Below are 21,686 nucleotides of genomic sequence, written 5' to 3' on the forward strand. Positions count from 1 at the left end.
CGTCCCAGGACGTCATTTTCCAGGAGTGATAACACGCTCCAATACTTCCTTCCATTTAGTCAAGAAATTCTTACGCATAGGTTCGTGACCATTGTAGTGAGATGTGCCGGATAAGCTGAGACATTGGACTCCAGCTGTGGCTAGGTCAATAGTGGAGAATGATCCAGATGAATTGTTAGCAGCTCCTTCCAACGCTGCACTGCAGCCATCAATTTTCTTTGCGCAACCTCCCACTTTTGTATTATCGATTGATGTTGCAACAAACCTGGCCTTGTTCGCAATGACTGTCAGAGCATCTATTGTTTCTTCCTGTTTCACAGAAAGTTCAGCCTGCAGTCTCAGATTTTCAGTAAATCCAGAAGATATCAAAGGACCAGAAGTATGGTACATGTTTACATTTCGCCTATTATGCCCAGATCGACTGCAACACTGTTGCTGCGCTACATGTAAGCATGGAGCCAGGCGTTGAAGTCTAGGTTGTTCATAGTCAACGTTCTCCTGAAAGCGATCAAAACCTGTAGCTTGTGTTTGAAATATGTGGTCGTCATCAAAAACATTCAATACACTGACCATTCCTCCTCGACGCCTTCTTGTATTAAAAGATGTGAAGAATTGTCTACGCTCTTCGTCGGGATCTGCAAGGTCCATTGCATTCCGGCGCTGAGATGGCAAGTGACTATTATGTAAATCTTCCATCAAATTGACATCGACACTGCTTTCAGAAGCAGCGGGCAATATGTTATTAGTTAGCCCGTACGGAGCGCCATTCATTGTTGCCGATGACTTCGTGATTGAAGGGGCAGTATCCTGGCCCGTTATCTCCTTCCACCAACCTTGAAGTCGGGTAGTCGCTGAGTTTATACTCATCGAATTTCGACGACGTCGATAATTACAATCATCATGTGAGTAGCCAACATTCTGCGTTACCAGTTTCTTAGATTTTGAGCGTTTGGGCATAGAGGTGCTCAAGTATCGAACCAAGTCCTCGAATGCTGACTTCAGCGATGATGAGCCTCCGCAGGCAGATATAGATTCAATTGTCAATGCCGCGGGAAAGTAAGATGCCATTGCTGATGCCGCAAATGAATTTGCACTAGAAGCCATCTGCTGAGTACCGAGGGCAGAACCGGTGGGATATTTACTGCTGTCTGGCACGGTCTGCACAGGAAGGAGTTAACTCTGTCTGAGCCCCATCTTCCCCCATAATACTAACGTGTTTCGCCGAGTTAACTAGATTCAGAAGTTCAATATCTTCAATAATATCCTCTTCGCAATCATTGCCATCAGAACTCGGTCTGGAACGCACGGTCTGCGAGCGACATTGCATATCAGGGAGAGATATATGTGACAAAGCCGCACTGAATCTAGCAGAAGGATCCATTTAATACACGAAAGTAAGGAACTAATATGACGCTGTCTTGTATGCTGTGTAATCTGTATCAACGATTTCTATACCCAGCAGTTGCTAGATTGTCAAAGGACGATTTCGATTCGGACTGATTATGATACATTCGGCAGCTCGGCAGTTTTAGAGATTGAACTTTAATTGATCGGTTCAAATTCTCGGATGCCCCTGAATCCGACCTCGGCGTACAAATTGAACAAGCAGAAGAATAGTCACGACAGCCGACATCCAGCTTTAGAATTCTATGAGTCGAAACAATTAATGTGAATAATATACGTAGTCCACACTCCACAGATCAGGAGTAACAAAGCCTGCTCTAATGCTAACCCTACATCTGACGTATCCGATACTATGATACCACGTTCGCCTCAAATGATTTATAATCTCCGACAGGTCTCTATCCCTTCTGTAGTAGTGATTAGCTGATGCATAGTAGCTTCGATTATAGATGTCGATACACAACTCTGCCGTTCACTTCTCTGACTGAAAATTCCGAAGCAACGCCGACGATGATTTTCTATTTGGAGCTTGATAAAGACAAATAAATGAGCGCCTTCACTCATTTGCTTCATTAGCCGCCATGGCTACAGTGTAGGCTCAACCTTTGTTCTTAAGTTTCATTTGAGAGTAGATGCCGTTGCGTGGCTTCAAGACGTTGAATCGTTTAGTAGTGGCACTGCTCAAGACGTGAAAAGAACTGGTCATTTGATATTGCTTGTCTCTGCCAAAGAATTTTCAATGATCATCAAAAATGGTGCACGGAGACTAGCTCCATAAGTGATATTATACCTTTTAATATACAATATACACAATTACTATTCAGTCAGCATATGGATTATAGCACGAGGAAACCCCTAATGCTTGAGTCAAAAAAGCTGAGAGCTCTTCACGGGATACGCGTCGGCATCACGAATGCCAGTTAGACAATCTCCATGACACTTGGCTTATTGTAGCCACAAGCCGGATGGAAGCTGCAAAGTAGAATGAGACTGCCCTGAAATCACGACAGACCAAACCGGCCGACCGACTGACATTCAACTCGCTCGGACGTCATCAAGGACTCGAACGTCATTGTTAAGCAGATTCAGGCTCGGTATTGTTTTCAACCGTTTCCATCCTCGTTTCCACAGCGTTGCCTAAAATATCACGTTGCTTGCGTAAGCCTTCCTCTCTTTTCCGTATCCTTCTCTCCTCTTTGGTTTCCACCCTCTCTTCCACATCACCCAAGTTGAAGCTCTTTTTCACACCTTCAAAAAATCTGTCGGTTCTTCGTCTGTTCTCGGTGAATCTCTCAATGGACATTTGCATGAGGGTCTTCAGGTAATTGTCGTCAACTAGCAGAACTACGCTATCTCCAGATGTTGATAAGTATCCAACTGGCGCGTCAATTCGGAGCGAGCATCGTACCGCTAGAATATGCCCATTATAGCCAGATTCCCGAAATCCAGCAGCGAGTGCAATTCCCAACAGCTTGTTAGCTATTTCTGAATTCGCGCATAAAACGTGAAGGATCTTCCGTGTCGTTAGCAGTAGTACTACAATTGAAGTCGACGAGCCTTATACCATTGGTTCAAACTTAAAATGGACATATCTTCTACTGCATAAATCGTCATTATTTATAGAGTCGTCTGTTGCAATATGAGTGCCATCAAATAGTAAATCCCTCCAAGACCCAGTCTCGATGGTTCCAATTGGCTCATCATGGCTAACGTATATCCACCTTCCCCCGCCTCCTTTCCCACCAACGCTACCACTCTTCGCATCAATCGTAGCATCTCCACCACCATCATCATCTACTAACCTGGCACTCTTGCTAGTCCGTATACCCTCAACATAAATGGCGACGCGCCCCGCACACGATGATGTGGTAACCAGCAACGGATGCGAATTTATCAAATTCAAGAGCGGCAGAATCTGGACGTCGGGACCACCCTTCGGACTCGAGTCTCGTAGTGGCGACGTCAACTCTTTCAATATATGTGCCTTCTTAGCAATGAAAGTTGCCGGTGGACCAACGACAGGCGGCATGCTTATGCCAATTCCTCTGTGTGTTATCGGTGGTGGAGACGATGAATATTGTGAATCATGGGCGAAAAATTCGTCGATGAATCGCGGCCGCAGAATATGCGGCGTTGAGTCTAACACGACAGGAATCATGGCCGGTACGAAGCTCGCTCACTACTTGGAGTGTGATGTGCATCTTTTCTTCACTTATTGAGATCGTCCATACTACAAATTTGACACTTCATATTAGGAACGACTGTGTGCGACTTATTAATAGTGTGTATGCTTATATCGACGAATGGATCTCCTCGATTATATCCTAGCCCACCCATTATTCCCAGCGCGTCGTCTCCCATCCCTCTTCGCAGACTTCCGACACCTGAAAGATTCCAACCCAGATGGCTATGAAGCGAATATAACAGCATGGAAGAAAGCGCTAACACAAGCTGTACGTGAAGGTGGTCCTAGGTACTGGAAAGGCGCTGTAAAGCGTGTTGATGATGAGTCTCCCAGTAAAGCGGGTGGTGCGGATGGTATCGATGATGTTTTGATCATTCACTCCAGCAAGAAACTACAAGACAGTTTGACCTCGCGAGAGTGGGGGAAACCATTGGGTCTGAGTGCTGTTATTGTAAGTGGCTATATTGATAAGACGCATGCGAGGCGATATTGCAAGCTAACAAGGCACATCTAAGGAGGAACTAGTCGCAAAGCGAGCATTTATTCCCGTCGACACGTTTCTAAACCAGAAGTTCAGTTTATACAAGGATTCCAATTGGCGAATAATAAAGTATGGTACTTCAATGCTAGGCTGGATGTTCAGGGATTCCTTCATACACGAGTATTATCAGAGCATAATGTCATGGCGAAGAGATGGAGAGCTACCAGAGATTGATTTTGTGATTCTGGAAAATGTGGAGGAAGCTGCAAAGATATTACGTTCGCGTGTCAACAAAGCGAGAAAGGCGGGTATGTCTATGTCGTCGGAAAAGTTTAATGCAGTATTTACATTGGCTATGCTGAAGGAGCTTTACTGCAATGATCCTTTTGGCGTGCCAGATGCGGAAGGCGTAGATCTAGACAAAATGACGAGCAACACGCCATCACTTTCGGACTCCGATTTTAGAATACTTATTAGATACCTAACACGCGATTCACAGCAAGCAACAGTTGATGGAAACGTGAGTCTCATTTTAGCCTATCTTGGGGTCATAAAAGGCTAATGACTTACAGATCATTAAATTCAAAGAAACGTCAGAGATCCTGACACTTATAACGGAGGAAGACAAGGCTGTTGCTGAATTGCGGCACATGATCATGATTCTCAGCAATCGAATCGCATCACAACACCTGCAGGCCATTACCAGCCGGCGAAAGGCCGCAGAGTACGTGTCAGAGAGGCCTAGCACAGATCACTTGCGCTCACTGGCGCGGAATGAGCTGAAGAAAGCAAAATTAGCTGAATCGACAGTGAAAAAGTCGATAGAGTACAGATTGCAAATGGAGACGTTGCTGGAAAATATTGAACACGCACATAGTAACCTAGAGATGAGTAAGATTATGGAAAGCAGTCTGCCGGTGCTTGAGCAGTTGAATAAGCGTATTGGTGGGATTGAGAAGGTCTCCGACATAGTTGATAGATTACGGGAACAGAGGGAAGAGACTGAGGAGATTGGTCGCGCTATTTTTGACGTCTCGGCTGGCGACGTGGATGACAATGAGATTGTGGATGAATTTGATCGGTTGTTACAGGAGGAGACTAGGAAGGCCGAAGAATCAAAGCTGGAGAAGCCGGAAGTAACAGGAGACGATCTCGCTGTGATGCTCTCAAAAACGACCCTGGATGAGGTGCCGTCATTAGAACCGATGCGGAAAGCCTTTACGAAACAGACAATTCCCGAGGGATTGTAAATTTCTTTAGATTATATAGTGTACATGACCTATTTACATGAATGCATCTGATGAAACGGGCGGAGTGATTAATGTGCCTTTTAAAACGTCGCAGTCGTAGTCCATCCTCTCGTCCGTCCTACTACTAATCTTCTGATCTATGCCATCTACCTTCTTTAATTCTTTTGGCACTGAATCCTGTCCTTCATGTTGATTCTGCACATTGACTTCAACGGTATTTGGTTCCCCTTGTTGCTGTTCAGGATGTAACTTCTTCTGAACATTCTTCTTCGCCCTGGCAATCAAATCGTCAAACTCATTCGAGTGAGTTCTGCCCCATGTAGCCAGATCATTTGCTGAAACCTTTTGAACCGCATACTTTGTTAAATTCGATTCCCAGTCATTCAGATCTCTCAGTAGCTGTTTCTTGGTTTTTGGATTATTCGAGTCGGCATTTGCATTCCACAAGCTAACCCACTCGGTATGTCGCTGTTGCAGTTGCACGCGGGTGCCATATGCCGGCAAACCCAACTCGACTAACTTGCTCCGTAGTTTCGAGTCATTAAACAAATCATACTGTAACTTTGGAAGTCTTTGTAATGGCTTCTTAGATTTGGTACTTAGCGGTTGACTTTGGAGAGTTCTTATGTGGTCATTCGATTTTGACGAAGATGATGGGTTGGCACGACTTTCCTTGGCCTCCTGTTCTTTAAAGCAGTCGTCAAGATGGATCTGGACTTCTTGTGGCGTCATTACGACGTTGCATACGGGACATGGAACCAGACCGTCAGGATTGCCATCATCATCAAGAATTATAAAACTGGAGTCTCCCCTTGAGCTCGCCGAGGAACGCGCGTCCGATTTTTTGCCATTGTCAAATGGAGCCACTTCGTCTTCGCTTTCGCCAATGTCAAGCTTTACTTCATATGATCTATACAGATGTTAGATCTGAGAACATCAATTACATATGGCGCATACACTTTCCGACTCCCTCTCCTTGCCGCGCGTCGCGACGCGCTGTCGCCAGACTCAGGAGTCACACTAGTCGACGGTTCCTCATCCACACTGTCTCGTCTCCGTTTCCGTCCTCTTCTTTCTGATGATGAGACACGCTCGGAGTCTGTCGAGGCAACAGGAACGGCAATCACGACAGGCTCCTCCTTCGCAGTTGTCATGATTGCCGCTCGAGCATTCTCGAACCACTCTACCAAATCCTCAACGACCTGATTCCTCCGCAATCTGATTTCCAAGACAGGGGCCCGACAAATAGGACAACAAGCCGTTTCTGACGTCGGCGTAGACGCGATGCATTTTCGAATACAAAGCGAGCAAAACGTGTGCGTACACTCTGTCATAAACGGCGACTTGAAGAAGTCCTTGCATATTCGACATCGTAGAGAGGAGTCTAGCATTAACAGACTCGGCAGACGCGTGCCGGTCCAGTCTGAGGGGTCCGAGATCTGGTCCATGATCGTGCTGTACCCGATGGAGGAGAGCATTTCAACTGGCGTGGCAAGCTGCTGAAAGAACGCGTTGCGCGTTGGGTCTAAGGCTGAGCCCTATCTTACTTCGGGAGATTCAAAAGCCCTCTATGCTGAATCGGTGCAAAACAGAGCCCTTGCCCTTGTAAGCCACGTGCCCCGGTCTGTGGTGCTGCCGAAAAAGGCCAATAAATTGCGACTTGCCAAAGTTTATAGGTTATACCCGACTAAACGGGTCCACCCCCTGTAGTGTAAGTAGAGGTGGCTAAATTCTGACTCATAAATTTGGGTACGCAAGTACTCGCCAATGCACTCATAACTCATCTCTTTCCATCATTTCGTTATTCTTTTGGTTTCTCCTACCTGTCGTCGTTCTCGTTGTTGTGCATCTGTTCCATTGGACCCACTGTGTGGCTTGTCATCGCATATATAGGACCTGCATCTCAGAATTATTGTTCTCGGAACTTCCTCGCATCCTCGATGTCGACGACCACTACACCAGCGGCCTCTTCGCCCTCGCCGTCTCCGTCTCCGGCACCAGAGACGCCAAGCAAACATCTACTTATCCGCCGGTATGTTCCAACGGACCACACATCGGCTGTGAAGCTCGTAGCTGAGGGCTATGCCCAGCGCCGTAGCCTAGCGAATATCCGCATCTTTCGACATCCGTACTTCTATACGGTTCTCCTTCCTCTGCTGGCTATCGTGTTCGCGCAGTACGACATCAAGGAAAATCTTGGCACAGTTATCCTTCTTACATCGGGAATCATCATGGCAGTAATGTCGCTTGTCGGTCGTATGACTGATCCTCTGCTCGACGTGGCGCGAGACATCACGAGGGGGGACTTCCTCGAAAATGCAGACTACGCTTTCGTGGCTATATACGGCGAGGAATTAATTGGTGTCTGCTCGATGCAGTATGTTGAGCTTGCGGATCATACTGCGAAAGATCCTTTGAACGTTGCGAATGTTGTTTCGCCCACGACTGGAAAGCGAAAGTCAAGGACTGCTTCACGGGATGAGAAGCAGCATGCGATTCTGTCCTCCTGGGCTGTGCTTAGACGGTACAGGAATGTCGGCATGGGATCAGATTTGCTGGGGTACATTTTGCAGGTCGCCTCTCAGGATAAGGCGGATAGTTTGCTCGTGCAGTGCAGCTCATTGGAGAGTCGGGCCCGCAAAACGCTGAAATCTCGAGGCTTCAGCATTGTCAGTGAGACCCCGTTACCAGGAAACCTTGGTCGTCTGGGAATTAAGACAGAGACGTGGTCTATCAATCCTATTAAATGGGTCGAGGAGCATCCTGATCAGGCGAAAAAGTAAACGGCGTTTCATTGGTAGGGAATAGTCAAAATATTGTATTTTAGAATGAAAAGTTTTCTGGGTTGGCATGGAACGTGCTTGTGGTTTGGAAATGTGTAAATATGGCCATGTACAACATAGCGTGACTGTATACTTGTTATTGTTCCTCTGCTGCTTTATGGTTCACGGTGACCTAGTAATATTTAATTATGCAATCATGTCTAGTTATAACATAAAGAGAATCGTCTCAAAATGTTATCCCACAAATTCATTAAATTGTACAAATTATATCACCGAAAAAATACTCTTGTCGCTAACACGATGATCAAACTCAAACACTCGTATATATCCAAACTGATGTTGTAATATTAATCTATCTTCAAAACTCTTACGCTAGATCTGGGTCATGTCCCGTCCAAACAAGCCTCGCGTAAGCCAATCCATGAACAAAAGTGCTCTAGTTCTGAAACTGACACTCTGCGCGAAATAGACTGATCGCCAAAGGTACATAGCAACCAAGCCTCCGACGAAAGAATATCCATTGAGGTCAAACACTGCGGCATTGCCAACATACGCCAAGTTGCCGAGATGGTGGTACTCGAAGGGTCTGTAGACCAGATCGTCAATGTCACCGCTATCGGTCATCGCGAGTGTCTCAGCTCGTGCAAGATTGGTCAACTTGCGACCAATATATTGACTGGCAAATAGTTAGTTAATACCCTCATATTCGATCTTCTCTGAGATTTTTTACCCCTGCTGATGAGCTCTCTGTGCAGTCGCTGGAAGCGAAGTCATCTTGCGGTCAATGTCTTGTAGGAGACGGGTGAGCTCGTCGAAATCGAGAGTACCTTCACAATTTAGTAAGTGAATCCCTGGTGGCAGTAATTAAATAATGCGTACCAGATTTATTCGTGTCGTATTCGGTGAATAGGTAGTCGACTCGCTTTAGGTGTTCCCCAGCCTGCGGGAAACGCCGCTTGATATTCGTCGCGATATCTCTCCACTGCTGAAAAGTGAGGGAACACTCCTCGGCAGGCTTGTTCGACTTGATTGCATACGATCTCAAAAACTCAACAATATGCTCAGTAACATTTGTTCTGACAGTCGAGCAATCTCCGATAGCGTAGACCTCGCCGAGCGGAGCACCGATGACTCGCAGGTGCGTGTCCGTCTCTATGGCGCGCCGATTCTTCTGGGCATCCAGTGAAGCCACTATGTCCTTAGTGACCTCGCACTGAGCCACTCCAGTAGACCACAAACATAAGCCATAAGGTAGCTCTTTCGTGTGAGTGACTCCTTCTTCGTCCTTCTGGGTGAAAATGACGCGATCTTGTAGTACCTCGGAAACGCGGGCGTTGGTCAAGACGTCAATCGAATCCTTCTTGAAACGCTCCTGCGCATAGGTACTAATTTTCTCATCATAAGTATTGAGTATATGTCCCTGAGACTGGACAACATGAACAGAGACTAAGTTTCGCAAGACCTTGGGGTACACCATTGTCAAATCCTCGTTCAGCAGATCGTAAAGCTCGGCAGCAAACTCAACGCCTGTTGGACCACCCCCGCATACCACGAAACTCAACAAGCGATTACGCTCTGCCTCGGTAGTACCGGGAAGACACGCGAGCTCGAGGTTTCTAACAACTTTCCTGCGAATCTTTCGTGCGTCCTCAATTGTCTTCAAGAAGTTGCAATGCTCAAGACCTGTGACACCGTGTGTATTGGATTGGGAACCGACAGCGACGACAAGCTTATCGTAAGGCACGTAGAAGCGGAGTTCTCCAACAGACGGGTGTGACTGACAAACTTCGATAAGTCGTTCAGAAAATACAACCTTCTCGGCGTAGGCTTCAAGATAATGACCATGGACTTTGGCAACAATGCGCCTGATAGGTTCGACAAGCGATCTAGAGATAATGAGATACAGTTCGTTCTTCGATAAATTGTAGTCGCACAAACCTAAATTCAAGGGTACCGACAGTAGCTGACGGTAGCATCGGAGTAAACAAGAAATGGTTTTGAGGAGAAATCACGGTGATGTGATAATCATTCGGGTTAATATTTTTAAGAACAGCGACAGCCTATAACTAGTCAGATCAGAGAATTGGCTGTGCACGAAGAGAAACATACACCCCATCCGGATCCAAGGATCACTAGATGTGGCTTGGTGAAGGAGAGCTTTCCGATTTCAGAGTCCTCATCGTCGAGATATCGCTCCAGAATAGGGAGGTTCTTAGGTCCACCGACTCGGGGATGGATAGCAAGCTCGGATAGCTCGATATCTTCAGCATCGTCAAGTTCCTTGTAAGTTGTCGCGTCATAAATAAAGAAACCGCCAATGAGGACGGTGACGGTAGTGACGCCAGCGCCAACACAGGCGAACAGGATATACGCCAATCGCATGAACCGTCGCTTGGAAGATTGCGGTGCAGCGGTTCCTGCGACAGTAGTACCACCCCTGACAAGCCACGTTGGAGAAGCATTGACAACGGCAGTGGATCCACGGGCTTCTGCAAATCGACGAGGAGCAGTCGGGACTAGCGGCGATTTCGGGGGGAAGTTGCGAAAAGTAGAGAGTGGCCGAGGAGCAGGGTGACTCCAGCAAGGATGGGGACGCGCTGATAGCAGCCGCAAGGAGCGGGAGATAGGTGTGCGCATGGCCATGAGGATTGTATTAGATTGGTAAATGACGAGGAGGAATTGGACGCGTGGTCTACAGAAACATATCTGGGATGGATGGCGATAAAATGAAATAGTGAAGGATTAGGCTGGGTGAAACTATCTCCTCTCTGGCTTTCTACATCGATTGGGTTCTGGACGAAAGCGACGCATCAGCACTCAGGGGCTACACTTTTCCGCCAGCTCTGAACGCACGTCTACGTCACTGAGCCTCGGAAAGTACTCGGGCCGATACCGCCGGTCTAGTCGAGCTGTCAACCACTTAGTAGCCATTCCAGGGACTATCCTATTAACACTAATAATATTTATGCATAATTCATTTTGTCCACTCTAGTTACAATGACAATAACTACGATTCAGCCAGCCCATGGCCCGCTCCCTTCTGCCTCCGTCGTCTTGTCTCGTCCAACAATTTCGTCATCGCAATGGTCTCTTTGAACTGCGGCTGACTGGGATCAATCGCAAACTCATGATGATCATACAATGCGCTGAATCGGGCGTCCTTGACGTCGATGTTGAAGTCATCCACTAGCTCGCTCGCCTTGCCCTTTTTGCGCAAGTTCTTGTTCTTTTTCTGCTTCTCGGCTTTGACGATGTCACGCATGTCAAAGTGCTTCAGATTGCTATTCTCGTCCTCGCCCATCATCAACAGCTCCAGCTCAGCCTTTTTCCTCCCCTCCTCAGCCTTCTCCTCCTTAGATTTCTTTACCCCCTTCTTGTCTCTCGACTGCTTGGAACTGTCCTCCTTGAAGAAGTCATCCTCAAAACTCTTATCCTCGGCCCCAGTCTTGTTCCTGTGCGGCTCCAGCCTCTGTTTCCTGCGTTCCTTCTCTTTACGCTTATATTTCTCGATCGTCGTCTCTTCTTCTGGTTCTTTGGACTCCGCGTCCACTGACAACCCCGGAGTGAATGTAATTTCCATATCCACATCCTCCTTCGAGTCAAACCCCGTATTATTCTGATTCTGACTTTCCAGTAACAGGGATCGATACTTCTCGCGCAATTTCTCCTTGTCTTTCAGCTCGTCGCCGATCTCTTCGTCATCCACCTCACTGTCACTCGACGCTAGATACGTCTTGAAGTCCATTTCTTCTATTTCTCTCCGACTGAATGCCCTTCTCGCAAATTGTAGTCGTTCAGTTGGCGTCTCGTCCCACGTCAGTTTGACTTTAGAATGCTGCAGCGCATCAGTGACGAACTCGTTAGGTCGATAAACTGCCGGGACCTTTGTGCACTCTTCCTTAGGCTTCTCGTCGAATTCCATATCTTCTGGCACATAGCGTAGGTCGAAAAAATTTGATGTAGCTTCGTATTCTGTGCCATCACAGCCGTCATAGATCTTTCGGGCCGTAACAACGCTGTCACATTTGACAATCGCATAGTAGTACCTGTTTCGGATTAGCGCATATCAATCAACTTCGCCATGCCACGTCAACTCGCCTCAGCCGTTGGAGTTGATACTTCCGTAGCTTGGAGCTATCAAACTCCTCACCCGAATCTTCCCTCACTATCGTCTTCTCGTTTACTTCGTCCTCGTCGCCTTCTTCCTCGTCCTCGTCATTAACCGATCCAATCTTTTGGAAGATCTCCCTTGGAGGACCCTCAAGCTCTTCACGTGCCATTTGCTCCTTGCCAAACTCACTCGGGTATATCGTAATTGACAGAATTTTCCCACTCGCAGATAGAAAACTGCTAAAGGCAACCATTAGGTCCTCTGCGCGGACATTATCCCAGTCCATATTGACAACTGCAAACGTCGACGTCTCGTCGCCACGAGGAATGATCTCGTCCTGAATCAGCGGTGCAACAACGTCTTCGTCCTCGTCAACCTCTTCCTCCGTATCCTCTTCTTCGGATGAAGACGCAATCAAACCCTCACCACGAGCAGGATCATACCTTTTTCCAAACAGGCCGCCTTCATCGTCCTCCTTCCTGTCCTCCACCTCCTCATTGCCTTCGAGATATTGATCATCATCATCATCATCATCATCATCATCATCATCATCATCATCATCATGCAGCCGATAATACCTCTTCAACTCCTTCTCAGCCGCATCACGCTCAACCTTACGACCATACCGGTCAACAACTCGCCGCTGTCTAAATTCCGAGTCCGTCGAAAGTTTCGATTTAAAGCGACGATCGAGGGCGATTTTGCTGTCTTTCTTCTTGGGAGGAGCGAAGCGGGGATCGGAATGCACAATTGCAAACCGCGGATCCGTAGTAACGGGCTTCTTGGACTGCTCGGACAATCCCACGTTTGAAGACTTCCGCTTAGCCATCTTCGTACTGAATGCGATTGAAGTTTGTCAACAGGCAGCTAATCAAAAAAAATTCTGTATTTTTTAGTGTCGGTTGGAGATTTGTATGTTGGGAGTTTAAAGTTTTTACGGCGGGTAACTCCGGGTAAGAACTTCGGTATTTGTCTGAAATTATCAATTATCCAAGCTTTTAGATAGACCTGCATATCCCGATCTTACATCATACAGCACGCTCCACTTGTTATTCTCACTACATTCTATTACGACAGTACTAGCTATATTGATATTAAGTTTAACATGGGCAGTGTCTTCTTGCCGCATCTTAAGACTGGATGGTTAGTAGATTGAAGTTGATCCAATGATGGCGCAAATACCCGCAAATACTAAATTTTCATAGGCACGTTGATCAGGCCATCATGACAGGTGCTATAAGTTTTTATTCTTATTGGTGACCTGTTTTTAACACTAATGTATCCAGAGGAAGAGAGGTTGGTCGTTATCCGCTTCGGTCGTGACTGGGTAAGTACTTATGGGCCTTCACCATAGAAACAACCTTCACAAGCTCTGGTTTTCGTGCTGACAAGTGTTCGACTGGATGTAGGACGAGCAATGTATGCGAATGGACGAACTATTGTACCGGGTTGCTGACCGAGTGAAGAACTTCGCCGTGATCTACGTCTGCGATATTGACGAAGTCCCCGATTTTAACAAGGTGGGAGTATATCTCGGTCCATAGATGTGGAATGTGGAACTAATTAAGTTTAGATGTATGAGCTTTATGATCCGTGTACTGTGATGTTTTTTTTCAGGAATAAACACATGGTGAGCTTGTCCCATTGTTGGTTTTGTCTTCTGCCACGTACTGATGGATTTAGATGTGCGATTTCGGTACAGGAAATAACAATAAGCTCAATTGGGTTCTTGAAGATAAACAGGAACTTATAGATATTATCGAGACCATATATAAAGGTGCTAAGAAAGGCCGCGGTCTTGTTATCAGTCCAAAGGGTACGTAATCTTTGTATCGTATTTTTTGGTTCGGAGAGCAGAGATTAACTGTGTTAAGATTATTCTACGAAGTACCGATATTAGAAGCGGACTACATTGTATTATATCCTCCTGAATCAAGTATACATGAGGATATCGAGAAATCTTACGAATCTGGCGTTGTAGCGGGGTAATAAATAAATACATAAAAAATCAATTTAGTCATTGTCATGATAGGCTGAAGAGATACTATCTATATAACTAGCTGATTGGAGAACATACTTTGGTAGTTCGGTAGTCGTTGACGAAACCGTCAATAATGATTGTGATGACAGAACTTGTTGCAAATTGGACTGCACCGGCCAGTGGCCCTACACTTTGAAACTCAGAACCTAATGAAAATCTCACATTCGCCAAGAATTGGCTGATCACCTCCTCTTTTGCGAGCGCAATAAACTGCAAGTATTCCATATATTCCATACGACAACTGAATTTTTGCAAGATTAGTGGTATTAAATATTTGGCCAAGATGGTATCACTAGCTCACGCTTCATCTAACGGGAAGACAATTGCTCTTTATCTCCGTATGCTCTTCGGTATCTTCGCAACAGTGGTCGGTATCACCAATCTCCTCATGGACTCTGGGATACTTGGAAGTAAACGCTTTTCATCAAATTCTCATCACCGAACAAGATCACATTTTACAACAGCCACTGTGGCGTCTGCATATTTTGGACTGGTTTCTGCGGTCAACATGCGCGACCCATCAGAGGCAGGATATGGTCCTCCGCTTATTTTTTTAATAGAGAATACGACTATATCAATCGCGTTAACAGGTGGACATCCTGACCTCGGAATCGGCCAAAGTCTGGATAGTTTCTCGGAATTGTCGTTAGTTTCGCCGGATGAATACCAGGACACGAAGTTGAGTTTCCATCAATATGGCGGGCTCATGATCCCATATGCACCAACCCTCATGAGTTTTAAAAATAGTTCTGTGCGTATTTTAAACGCTGACTCTCCTCACAGTGATGAAATTGTGATAGCGGCGCCCGAGACAGAGTTATCACAAGTATTTGAGCTGACTAGCGCTGCTGTTCTGTTAATGCCAGAGAAATACCGCTGCATGATCCTTAACTCTGAACCATTCTCGACGTGGGACACAGTCATGCTGGCGTGGAGAATGAGAAACTCTCGACGGAGGCTGGCAGAGTATTTGCACGAGATTGAGCATATCCTAAATCTACCTCATGATGATTCTCGCAAAAGCCATGTGTTTGATGGGTTGCTTCTACTAGCGAATAATGATATTGAGTTGAGATTGGATGAGTCGACGCTGGATCTGAAACGTGCTGTCATTGCGTCGAGGAAGATTAGAACTGTCTGTGTCTGAGTTGCTGATGTTAGTGTTTCTGATCGTGCATTTGTATTCTGGCCTGTCTGGTAGCCAACCTGTGATGATGATTGACCTATGCTTTGCGTTTCTTAAGCCTAGTGCACATATACTTTCATACGATAATATATGATACATTCAGTGACTATTCTCTATGTACATCACATCCGTCTGCGCGCGCAATTTTAGGGTCATCAAGTAGTTGACACAATCGTCCCGAGTCTTGTCAGGAAACTCAAACTGCCACTCAATAACTTTATGCAGCCACTCGGCAATCTGCGGTCCCTTCTGCAATTCCATGATATTCATTACTTCCTTGCCCTATAGAAAAATTAGTAGCTTGTTACCGTGACATTGCAATCACACTCACACCAAGTATAGGCTTCAGCTCCCATGCATTCGTCAAATCGTTGTCAATTATGAATTTCGCCAAGTTCAAGTACCGCTCGATGTCAGCACTAATGGGGCCATGCACAAGTGAGAAATCCTGCATTTCCTTGCCAAGCTGCTTCTCGATATCTGAAGCCAACGAGCAAAGGAGAACTACTTGCCAGTACCGGCCAGCTTGCCGCACAAACAAGCCTAAGCGTACGTCATCAATGTGCATTGTACTTGATATGATACGTTCATAGTTACTTACCGCTATCTTTTCGTGTCCATTCCGGCAAACGGACAAATTTAGTAGCCTCCGCAGCAGATTTCATGATGCCAGAGATGGTCGTACCCAGAGATGACGGTAACTTAAGTGAATCCCGGACTATCAAAAATGTCGTCTCGAACTTTTGGCTCACTTGAATGCCAAACCAAGGTCGTAGTGCGACGTATAAGTACACGAGTTTTAAAATGTACGGGTCCTGCAGGTCGCATTGCGTTAAAATCGGCTTATCTGATGCCAAAAGACGCTGCATTATAAATCTGAGATTAGCAAATTTGGTGGACGACCCGACCTCGGATGGCTTAACACCATAATTCAGAGGAGTAAAAATTGTCTCATATAAATTTGCAATTCCAATTAAGTTCAAAGATGCGGATGGATTCGGCCCTACCTCGTTCATTAGTGGAACTACTATTTAATGCACTGAATATTATCGATCCTACCGTTCAACATCTTGTCCAATTCCGCGCCGATTCTCTCCTTACTAATCTTTTGCTGTAAAGCTTCCTACGCTCGCAGTCAACACATTATCAGAGCGTAACTACCAAAATCTATATCGTACCCTTATAGTATCATGTTGCATGGCCGCAATAGCCTCGTCCTCGATATGAAATCCGAACCTGCTTGCGAATCGGATCAACCGCAATACACGAAGCGGATCGTCGTGAAATGTATCAAACGCAGGTGACGGTGTACGGATAATTCCATGTTTCAAATCATCCAAGCCTTTGCTGGTGAAATCTTCTACCTGTTGAGTTTGGAGATTATAGAAGAGGGCATTAATTGTGGCGTCTCGTCTAAGGGCATCCTCTTCAGCTGTACCAAACTTCTGATTATACCAGATTAGTAAATAAATCTCTAATCCTAGTCACATTAACCGTATCTGTACCATCTCCGGAATCCGACTAGACTCGGTATAGGTCTCGGTTCGCAGATTCACAAAATCAATATCAATCCCATGTAGCTTTGTAGTGGTTGTCTCCAAATGCTTCGATTTCTCCGGATTCATTTCGATCTTATGTATTCCCTCCATCATTTCTCCATATTTTTGAGGGTGTCGCGCAATAAAATTCTGTAGCTTTTTCGCGAAGTCGTAACCGGTCATTCGGTTAATACCGACGTCTAGGTCATGGCTGTGTTGGCCTAGTAACTAAATACTATTATTGGCTATGTTCCTCCAAAATGCATATGTAGTCTATACCTTATCCCGAACCCATCCACCTGTGAATCGTAATACCAAATCTTCTGTTCGGTCCGACTCTCTTGCATCAATGTCGGTGCAAGCCTCCACCAATAAATCTCTAATCTGCTGCTCCTTCTCGTCCAGAACCATCTTCGACAACTTCAGCGGAAATTTAGACATCACATATGAGGCAAATCGCTTTTCGCTAGGATGCTGCCACAATCTTGCCAACCGACCCACTGCTAAAGGTTTTGGCCTGTCTGTTTTGGATGGTAGGAGCCGCTTATTGGAATATGAGGACCTGGATTGCGAGAAATGTTCAATAATTTCTCCGGATTGACTTTTTTCCCTTTTTGAATACGGCGCGTAATATCCAACTAGTGCTTTATATACACCGAAATGTTGAACGTGCGAAGTCGTGAATGAACTGTCTGCTGACAGCTGTGAAAATGCGAATGCTGGTATGGTACGGCGGAAAAGTCCTCCTCTCACCAAACACATGCAAATGAATGTTTAATATATTCTACTTCATAAAACTTATGTAGACAAGCCGCGCACGGCAATTACTGTCCGGATGTCTGGCCCAGTGTCGAAACACTGTAGACCCGAATCGTGTGAATGGTACTAGACCCAAATGTAGGATATCCTACAGTCGTCGTTCCCCAGAAGATATCAAAACCTGAGTTATATGTCAAAGGTTGAATGACAGATCGTTGCAATATATTAAGTTCTTGTGTCATTCTAACATTTTATAAAGCCTTTCGTCTATTTTATATACAAAATCCTATAATTGGTGCGAGACAAGCCAGACAAAAATCCACGCTATCAAGGAGTCGGGTACTGGCTTTGCGGAAACAATAGTGCTGTACTCGAATATGGAAGTTCATTCTCGCGTTTGACAGTGGTGGTTCAATGACTCAAAATAAATTGACGGGATATTCTGGCTACCAACATTGATGTCACTTCAGTGCTTGAACGGTTGTAAGGATCCCCTTGAGTTTGCAGCACCAACGAGTCGTCATGTGAATGTTAACAAGGTACACAAGCTTGCTAATGACGGTGTCATTACAGGAATGGTCATCGGGCGTGGCGGAAGTACAGGTTCCTCTTGTATTCCGTATCTGCGAACCAAAATGACAATAACACCTTTCAGTCAAGGTACGCGAAAGATAAAAAAAGCTGCAGCTTGATCATAGCGATGTGTGCGGACCAATGCAAGTAGATGGTATACGACGCTCTCATGCGATCATTACTACATCTCTCAGCTCTTACCTAGCCAGACATTGTCGGTATCCCCATGAAACTGTAGCGTACAGGCTTTATTTCAAACCAAGTGAGAAAGCAGATCGCATCGCTTACTCGGATGCGATATAGCCATCATGATGCGGATGACGCGTCCCTTCTGGGTGTATGGGTGCCAAACTCAGTGAATGCAGCATTATTTGGCACACGTAGTAGCAAATTTAGTCACCATTACCAGTATCCAGTCGAAACGCGCAAATGAGTAAAGTATTGGCGTGAAGTTAGAACTTAGAAATGTACTAAACAATCATCAATGCAATAGTCAGTCGGTGATAAAGCTCGCACTAATTCCGGCCTACAAAAAGCACTTCGATTTTCGATGTCACTTCATCCGAGGGCTTATCAAGATTGGAAGTTGTGAGATTCGGGTACTGCCACATTGGGTACAAGTTAATTTGAAATAACCAGGCACTCGGAAATTCGAAGTTCCAGTTTTGTCGAGGTCGATAGGGTGTGTTGGATAAGTCACAAAATAGAAGCTTTATGGATACTTGCTTCTTGGTATTAGTTCTCCTGCTTTCCTTTTCATCTACTACATCCGGAATTGCTTGTACAACTCGCGATTTCGTGGGGAAGGTGTGGAAAATAGGCTAAGGGCTACATGTTACAATCAATAGACAACCCCAGCTTGTTTCCTACATGCGCGATTATTCTACGCTATCGCGATCAGATGCCATTTATCAGGCTGCGATAAACTGACAAATCTTTGTCATTCATGACCTCGCAGCATCTAGAGTACAGGCCTACTCTCAAGTCACGACCCGTAGGAGCGCTTTGTTACCAATTTATATAAATACTAGTTAGGCACTAGCAAGAGATTAAATACAAACAAAACACCAAGTATCAGTAAATGTCAATAATTCACACAAAATTCCCACACAAGTCCACAATCATTTACGCAAACACTTATTAACACCAGGGGACGGAAGTCAGATCTTACAACCGCTCACTTACACTTCGGCCTGTACCCACCTTCCGCGCTCCTCCTCGTTTAGGAATGACAAGCTCATTTTCCTTGCCAGAGCTGAACATTGTGCCGATCTTCTTGCTCCAAGACATTCGTCTGCGTGCTGACCCACCAGAGACGCTTCGAGAAGCATCAATCGAAGAAGCGTCGCTAATGATGGACACCTCGTGCGCTCCATTTTCACGAATAGCATGTCCTGTATAAACCGACGATGAATTGGTTATATTGGCCAGATTCGCCTCATACGGACCAGGCGCCTCACTCAACACATCAAGCGTTGGTCTCGCCGACTTCTAGTATTAGCATAGGAGTTCGATAGGAGAGTATATACGTACCTTTTGGAACGATTGTCTCCCTTCAATCGTAACCGTCGCCCCTTTCAGTGATTTTTGCAAAATGTGCTCTGTTAATCGTAGCTGGAAATTTTCTGCCCTTTTCTCTAGTATTTCCAATTGCTCAGACCTTGTGGCTACCACCGACTCCAAAGCCGATAGCTCAGACACCAGGTCTAATTTTTCTTGACGCAGGGTTTCAACTTCGCTCATCAACTTGGAGTGCTCTCCAATAATGTACCTATTGAACTGGGTAGCGGATTCCAAAAATGATGCATGGATTTCCGGTAGTAACGAAAGCGGTGCCATATTGCTTGATAGGGCGCCAATGTCCTTCAATATCTGGTCCAACTTCTCATGCTCATGAATAGTGGATTCTAAGCTAGAATCACTACGAGTAGCAATAAATGACTTCAAATCCTCTACAGCCGCCACTGTCCGGTCGTTTGACTCCAAAGATGATAAGACTGACTGCATCCGCGATTTAACATCTAGCTGCAATCTTCCAAGTATCTCTGTGACTTGCGCTTGAGAAGATCGTATAACGTCCGCGATTGCGGTATCATGCTTCGGCTGCGTTTGGTCCCGGAAAGACGCAATGGTGGCATTTACATTGTGCATCTGATTAGCTATTGCATTTTTATCATCCATTGTCGATCTAGACAAAGCCGTGAGCATTTCTTGCGTCTGCTGAAATGATTCTTTCAAATCTTTAATATATCCATCTGTGACTCGTTCGCGTTTGCGAATCTCACAGAGTATCGCGTCAGATTTGTCTTCCAACTTAAGAAGTCGCCGCAGGTCATGCAACACTTTTGAATCTTTTTCTTCGTCCGTATTTTCGACCTGAGTTTCCTGAATACTATCAAGTTGTGTCTTCAGGCAATCTAACTTCTCAGATGACAGCTGAGTGGACTTTGACATGGCATCGTTCAAAGACTGAATTGCGTCTAGTTGACTTCTGTTAAAATTAAGGAGTTCATTCATAGACAAGCTTCCCTTACCCCGCTGCTTCTTCAACTCGTCAAGATAGCCTGCAGAGATGGCTCCTGTCACCGTGCTATTGCTATCCGTGGCATCTCCCTTAGACATGATGTCATGAATATCTTGGAGCTGATGACTGAGAAATATCTCAGTACTATATATCTTATCCCTTAACGAAACCAAGTCTACTGCGTTATCTTTTGACCGTCGCAGAAGACTGTCCACATCTTTCTCAGATTTTCTAATTGTAGCGTCTGATAACTTAGAAGTTGCGTCGACTTCCTTGAGCGTGTCATGAATCTTGCTGAGAAGGTGAAGAATTTCCGCGCTGTGGTCGTTGCCCGAAGCATTCAACGTAACCGGTTTCATTGTTTGCCTAACAGGCGATACGGTCCGTGATCGCGTCGGTCCATATAGTTGACTGCTTCGCGTAGGAGAGCCGGACAAAATCTGAGGGTCTGGATTGAGAGGCAATGGTGGCGGATGCCTGTCGGGGTCCGACGAGTCCCACCTAGAATTTATTAGCTAGTAACTCTATAAGTAGTCATTACCGTTTATAAAGCCATACATTGGTAAAGTATTTAAAGACAGTGTTGAATTGGAATGCTTTAGGCCACTGATCTCTCTCGACATTCCGGCTTCGCAACCGAAGGCAATAAAAACGAATCTTAGGTAACTGTAAATTAAAACAATCCTAACACCTTGGATCAAAGTAGCGCTGAGACTGCGAAAGACTGCAGAGAAGCTAGCTGCCTTGCCGCGCGATGTCAACCAGTTCGCCGCACGACAAGTTGTTGACAATCAAAACGTTCCCGGCGGTTGCCGGGTCAACAAATCAAGGTTTATAAGGTTAGGGCTCTA

The 21,686-nt window shown here is 45.6% G+C and overlaps 11 protein-coding genes across 11 annotated transcripts; 4 read left to right on the plus strand and 7 right to left on the minus strand.

Moving 5' to 3' along the window:
* Nucleotides 1-12: 12 nt before the first annotated feature.
* Nucleotides 13-1,381, minus strand: V1513DRAFT_383167 (uncharacterized protein; the record flags this gene model as incomplete). The annotated part of the gene is made up of 2 exons (XM_066895133.1): nt 13-1,158; nt 1,214-1,381. The coding sequence occupies 2 exons, from the start codon at nt 1,379-1,381 to the stop codon at nt 13-15; spliced, it is 1,314 nt and encodes a 437-aa protein (XP_066751943.1).
* Nucleotides 1,382-2,479: 1,098 nt separating this feature from the next.
* On the minus strand, nt 2,480-3,433 carry V1513DRAFT_459989 (methyltransferase TYW3-domain-containing protein; the record flags this gene model as incomplete). The annotated part of the gene is made up of 2 exons (XM_066899801.1): nt 2,480-2,917; nt 2,969-3,433. The coding sequence occupies 2 exons, from the start codon at nt 3,431-3,433 to the stop codon at nt 2,480-2,482; spliced, it is 903 nt and encodes a 300-aa protein (XP_066751944.1).
* Nucleotides 3,434-3,572: 139 nt separating this feature from the next.
* Nucleotides 3,573-5,337, plus strand: V1513DRAFT_189190 (uncharacterized protein). The gene is made up of 3 exons (XM_066894306.1): nt 3,573-4,040; nt 4,105-4,590; nt 4,643-5,337. Exons 1-3 carry the CDS (start codon nt 3,708-3,710, stop codon nt 5,318-5,320), a joined length of 1,497 nt encoding a protein of 498 aa, XP_066751945.1. The 5' UTR covers nt 3,573-3,707; the 3' UTR covers nt 5,321-5,337.
* V1513DRAFT_450046 (uncharacterized protein) lies at nt 5,304-7,216 on the minus strand. The gene is made up of 2 exons (XM_066898758.1): nt 6,278-7,216; nt 5,304-6,230 (listed from the first exon to the last, which is right to left on the minus strand). Exons 1-2 carry the CDS (start codon nt 6,796-6,798, stop codon nt 5,354-5,356), a joined length of 1,398 nt encoding a protein of 465 aa, XP_066751946.1. The 5' UTR covers nt 6,799-7,216; the 3' UTR covers nt 5,304-5,353.
* Nucleotides 7,139-8,370, plus strand: V1513DRAFT_450048 (uncharacterized protein). Its single transcript, XM_066898759.1, has one exon. The coding sequence runs from the start codon at nt 7,261-7,263 to the stop codon at nt 8,101-8,103; it is 843 nt and encodes a 280-aa protein (XP_066751947.1). The 5' UTR covers nt 7,139-7,260; the 3' UTR covers nt 8,104-8,370.
* V1513DRAFT_450050 (uncharacterized protein) lies at nt 8,264-10,881 on the minus strand. The gene is made up of 5 exons (XM_066898760.1): nt 10,213-10,881; nt 10,042-10,163; nt 8,983-9,989; nt 8,834-8,930; nt 8,264-8,779 (listed from the first exon to the last, which is right to left on the minus strand). The coding sequence occupies exons 1-5, from the start codon at nt 10,744-10,746 to the stop codon at nt 8,476-8,478; spliced, it is 2,064 nt and encodes a 687-aa protein (XP_066751948.1). The 5' UTR covers nt 10,747-10,881; the 3' UTR covers nt 8,264-8,475.
* Nucleotides 10,882-10,964: 83 nt separating this feature from the next.
* V1513DRAFT_189217 (uncharacterized protein) lies at nt 10,965-13,098 on the minus strand. The gene is made up of 2 exons (XM_066894307.1): nt 12,202-13,098; nt 10,965-12,149 (listed from the first exon to the last, which is right to left on the minus strand). The coding sequence occupies exons 1-2, from the start codon at nt 13,041-13,043 to the stop codon at nt 11,111-11,113; spliced, it is 1,881 nt and encodes a 626-aa protein (XP_066751949.1). The 5' UTR covers nt 13,044-13,098; the 3' UTR covers nt 10,965-11,110.
* A 221-nt stretch (nt 13,099-13,319) lies between these two features.
* On the plus strand, nt 13,320-14,377 carry V1513DRAFT_472496 (4A/4B type thioredoxin-like protein; the record flags this gene model as incomplete). The annotated part of the gene is made up of 7 exons (XM_066900168.1): nt 13,320-13,357; nt 13,420-13,445; nt 13,501-13,541; nt 13,624-13,734; nt 13,788-13,844; nt 13,898-14,030; nt 14,089-14,377. The coding sequence occupies 7 exons, from the start codon at nt 13,320-13,322 to the stop codon at nt 14,112-14,114; spliced, it is 432 nt and encodes a 143-aa protein (XP_066751950.1). The 3' UTR covers nt 14,115-14,377.
* V1513DRAFT_189515 (uncharacterized protein) lies at nt 14,042-15,471 on the plus strand. Its single transcript, XM_066894308.1, has one exon. The coding sequence runs from the start codon at nt 14,539-14,541 to the stop codon at nt 15,400-15,402; it is 864 nt and encodes a 287-aa protein (XP_066751951.1). The 5' UTR covers nt 14,042-14,538; the 3' UTR covers nt 15,403-15,471.
* An 802-nt stretch (nt 15,472-16,273) lies between these two features.
* Nucleotides 16,274-17,420, minus strand: V1513DRAFT_459997 (uncharacterized protein; the record flags this gene model as incomplete). Its single annotated transcript, XM_066899802.1, has 6 exons — nt 16,274-16,304; nt 16,345-16,444; nt 16,501-16,564; nt 16,620-16,886; nt 16,947-17,207; nt 17,259-17,420. 6 exons carry the CDS (start codon nt 17,418-17,420, stop codon nt 16,274-16,276), a joined length of 885 nt encoding a protein of 294 aa, XP_066751952.1.
* Nucleotides 17,421-19,292: 1,872 nt separating this feature from the next.
* Nucleotides 19,293-21,620, minus strand: V1513DRAFT_450065 (uncharacterized protein). Its single transcript, XM_066898761.1, has 3 exons — nt 21,394-21,620; nt 19,845-21,336; nt 19,293-19,799 (listed from the first exon to the last, which is right to left on the minus strand). The coding sequence occupies exons 1-3, from the start codon at nt 21,456-21,458 to the stop codon at nt 19,479-19,481; spliced, it is 1,878 nt and encodes a 625-aa protein (XP_066751953.1). The 5' UTR covers nt 21,459-21,620; the 3' UTR covers nt 19,293-19,478.
* Nucleotides 21,621-21,686: the final 66 nt, after the last annotated feature.

This window comes from Lipomyces chichibuensis, assembly GCF_038497645.1.
Source record: "Lipomyces chichibuensis strain CBS 12929 unplaced genomic scaffold V1513scaffold_33, whole genome shotgun sequence".
NCBI lineage: Eukaryota > Fungi > Ascomycota > Lipomycetes > Lipomycetales > Lipomycetaceae > Lipomyces > Lipomyces chichibuensis.

Bases quoted from the DNA above. Each gene is read 5' to 3' on its own strand.
- V1513DRAFT_189190 (XM_066894306.1), top strand. From the start codon at position 3,708: ATGGATCTCCTCGATTATATCCTAGCCCACCCATTATTCCCAGCGCGT. The intron at 4,041-4,104 runs GTAAGTGGCTAT...GGCACATCTAAG, and splicing joins TGGGTCTGAGTGCTGTTATT to GAGGAACTAGTCGCAAAGCG. The intron at 4,591-4,642 runs GTGAGTCTCATT...AATGACTTACAG, and splicing joins AAGCAACAGTTGATGGAAAC to ATCATTAAATTCAAAGAAAC.
- V1513DRAFT_450065 (XM_066898761.1), bottom strand. From the start codon at position 21,458: ATGTCGAGAGAGATCAGTGGCCTAAAGCATTCCAATTCAACACTGTCT. The intron at 21,337-21,393 runs GTATGGCTTTAT...AATAAATTCTAG, and splicing joins TCTTTAAATACTTTACCAAT to GTGGGACTCGTCGGACCCCG. The intron at 19,800-19,844 runs GTACGTATATAC...TAATACTAGAAG, and splicing joins GGAGACAATCGTTCCAAAAG to TCGGCGAGACCAACGCTTGA.
- V1513DRAFT_450046 (XM_066898758.1), bottom strand. From the start codon at position 6,798: ATGCTCTCCTCCATCGGGTACAGCACGATCATGGACCAGATCTCGGAC. The intron at 6,231-6,277 runs GTATGCGCCATA...ACATCTGTATAG, and splicing joins AGGAGAGGGAGTCGGAAAGT to ATCATATGAAGTAAAGCTTG.
- V1513DRAFT_189515 (XM_066894308.1), top strand. From the start codon at position 14,539: ATGGTATCACTAGCTCACGCTTCATCTAACGGGAAGACAATTGCTCTT.
- V1513DRAFT_450048 (XM_066898759.1), top strand. From the start codon at position 7,261: ATGTCGACGACCACTACACCAGCGGCCTCTTCGCCCTCGCCGTCTCCG.
- V1513DRAFT_189217 (XM_066894307.1), bottom strand. From the start codon at position 13,043: ATGGCTAAGCGGAAGTCTTCAAACGTGGGATTGTCCGAGCAGTCCAAG. The intron at 12,150-12,201 runs GCGAGTTGACGT...AATCCGAAACAG, and splicing joins TATCAACTCCAACGGCTGAG to GTACTACTATGCGATTGTCA.
- V1513DRAFT_450050 (XM_066898760.1), bottom strand. From the start codon at position 10,746: ATGGCCATGCGCACACCTATCTCCCGCTCCTTGCGGCTGCTATCAGCG. The intron at 10,164-10,212 runs GTATGTTTCTCT...GACTAGTTATAG, and splicing joins TCCTTGGATCCGGATGGGGT to GCTGTCGCTGTTCTTAAAAA. The intron at 9,990-10,041 runs GTTTGTGCGACT...CATTATCTCTAG, and splicing joins GTCGGTACCCTTGAATTTAG to ATCGCTTGTCGAACCTATCA.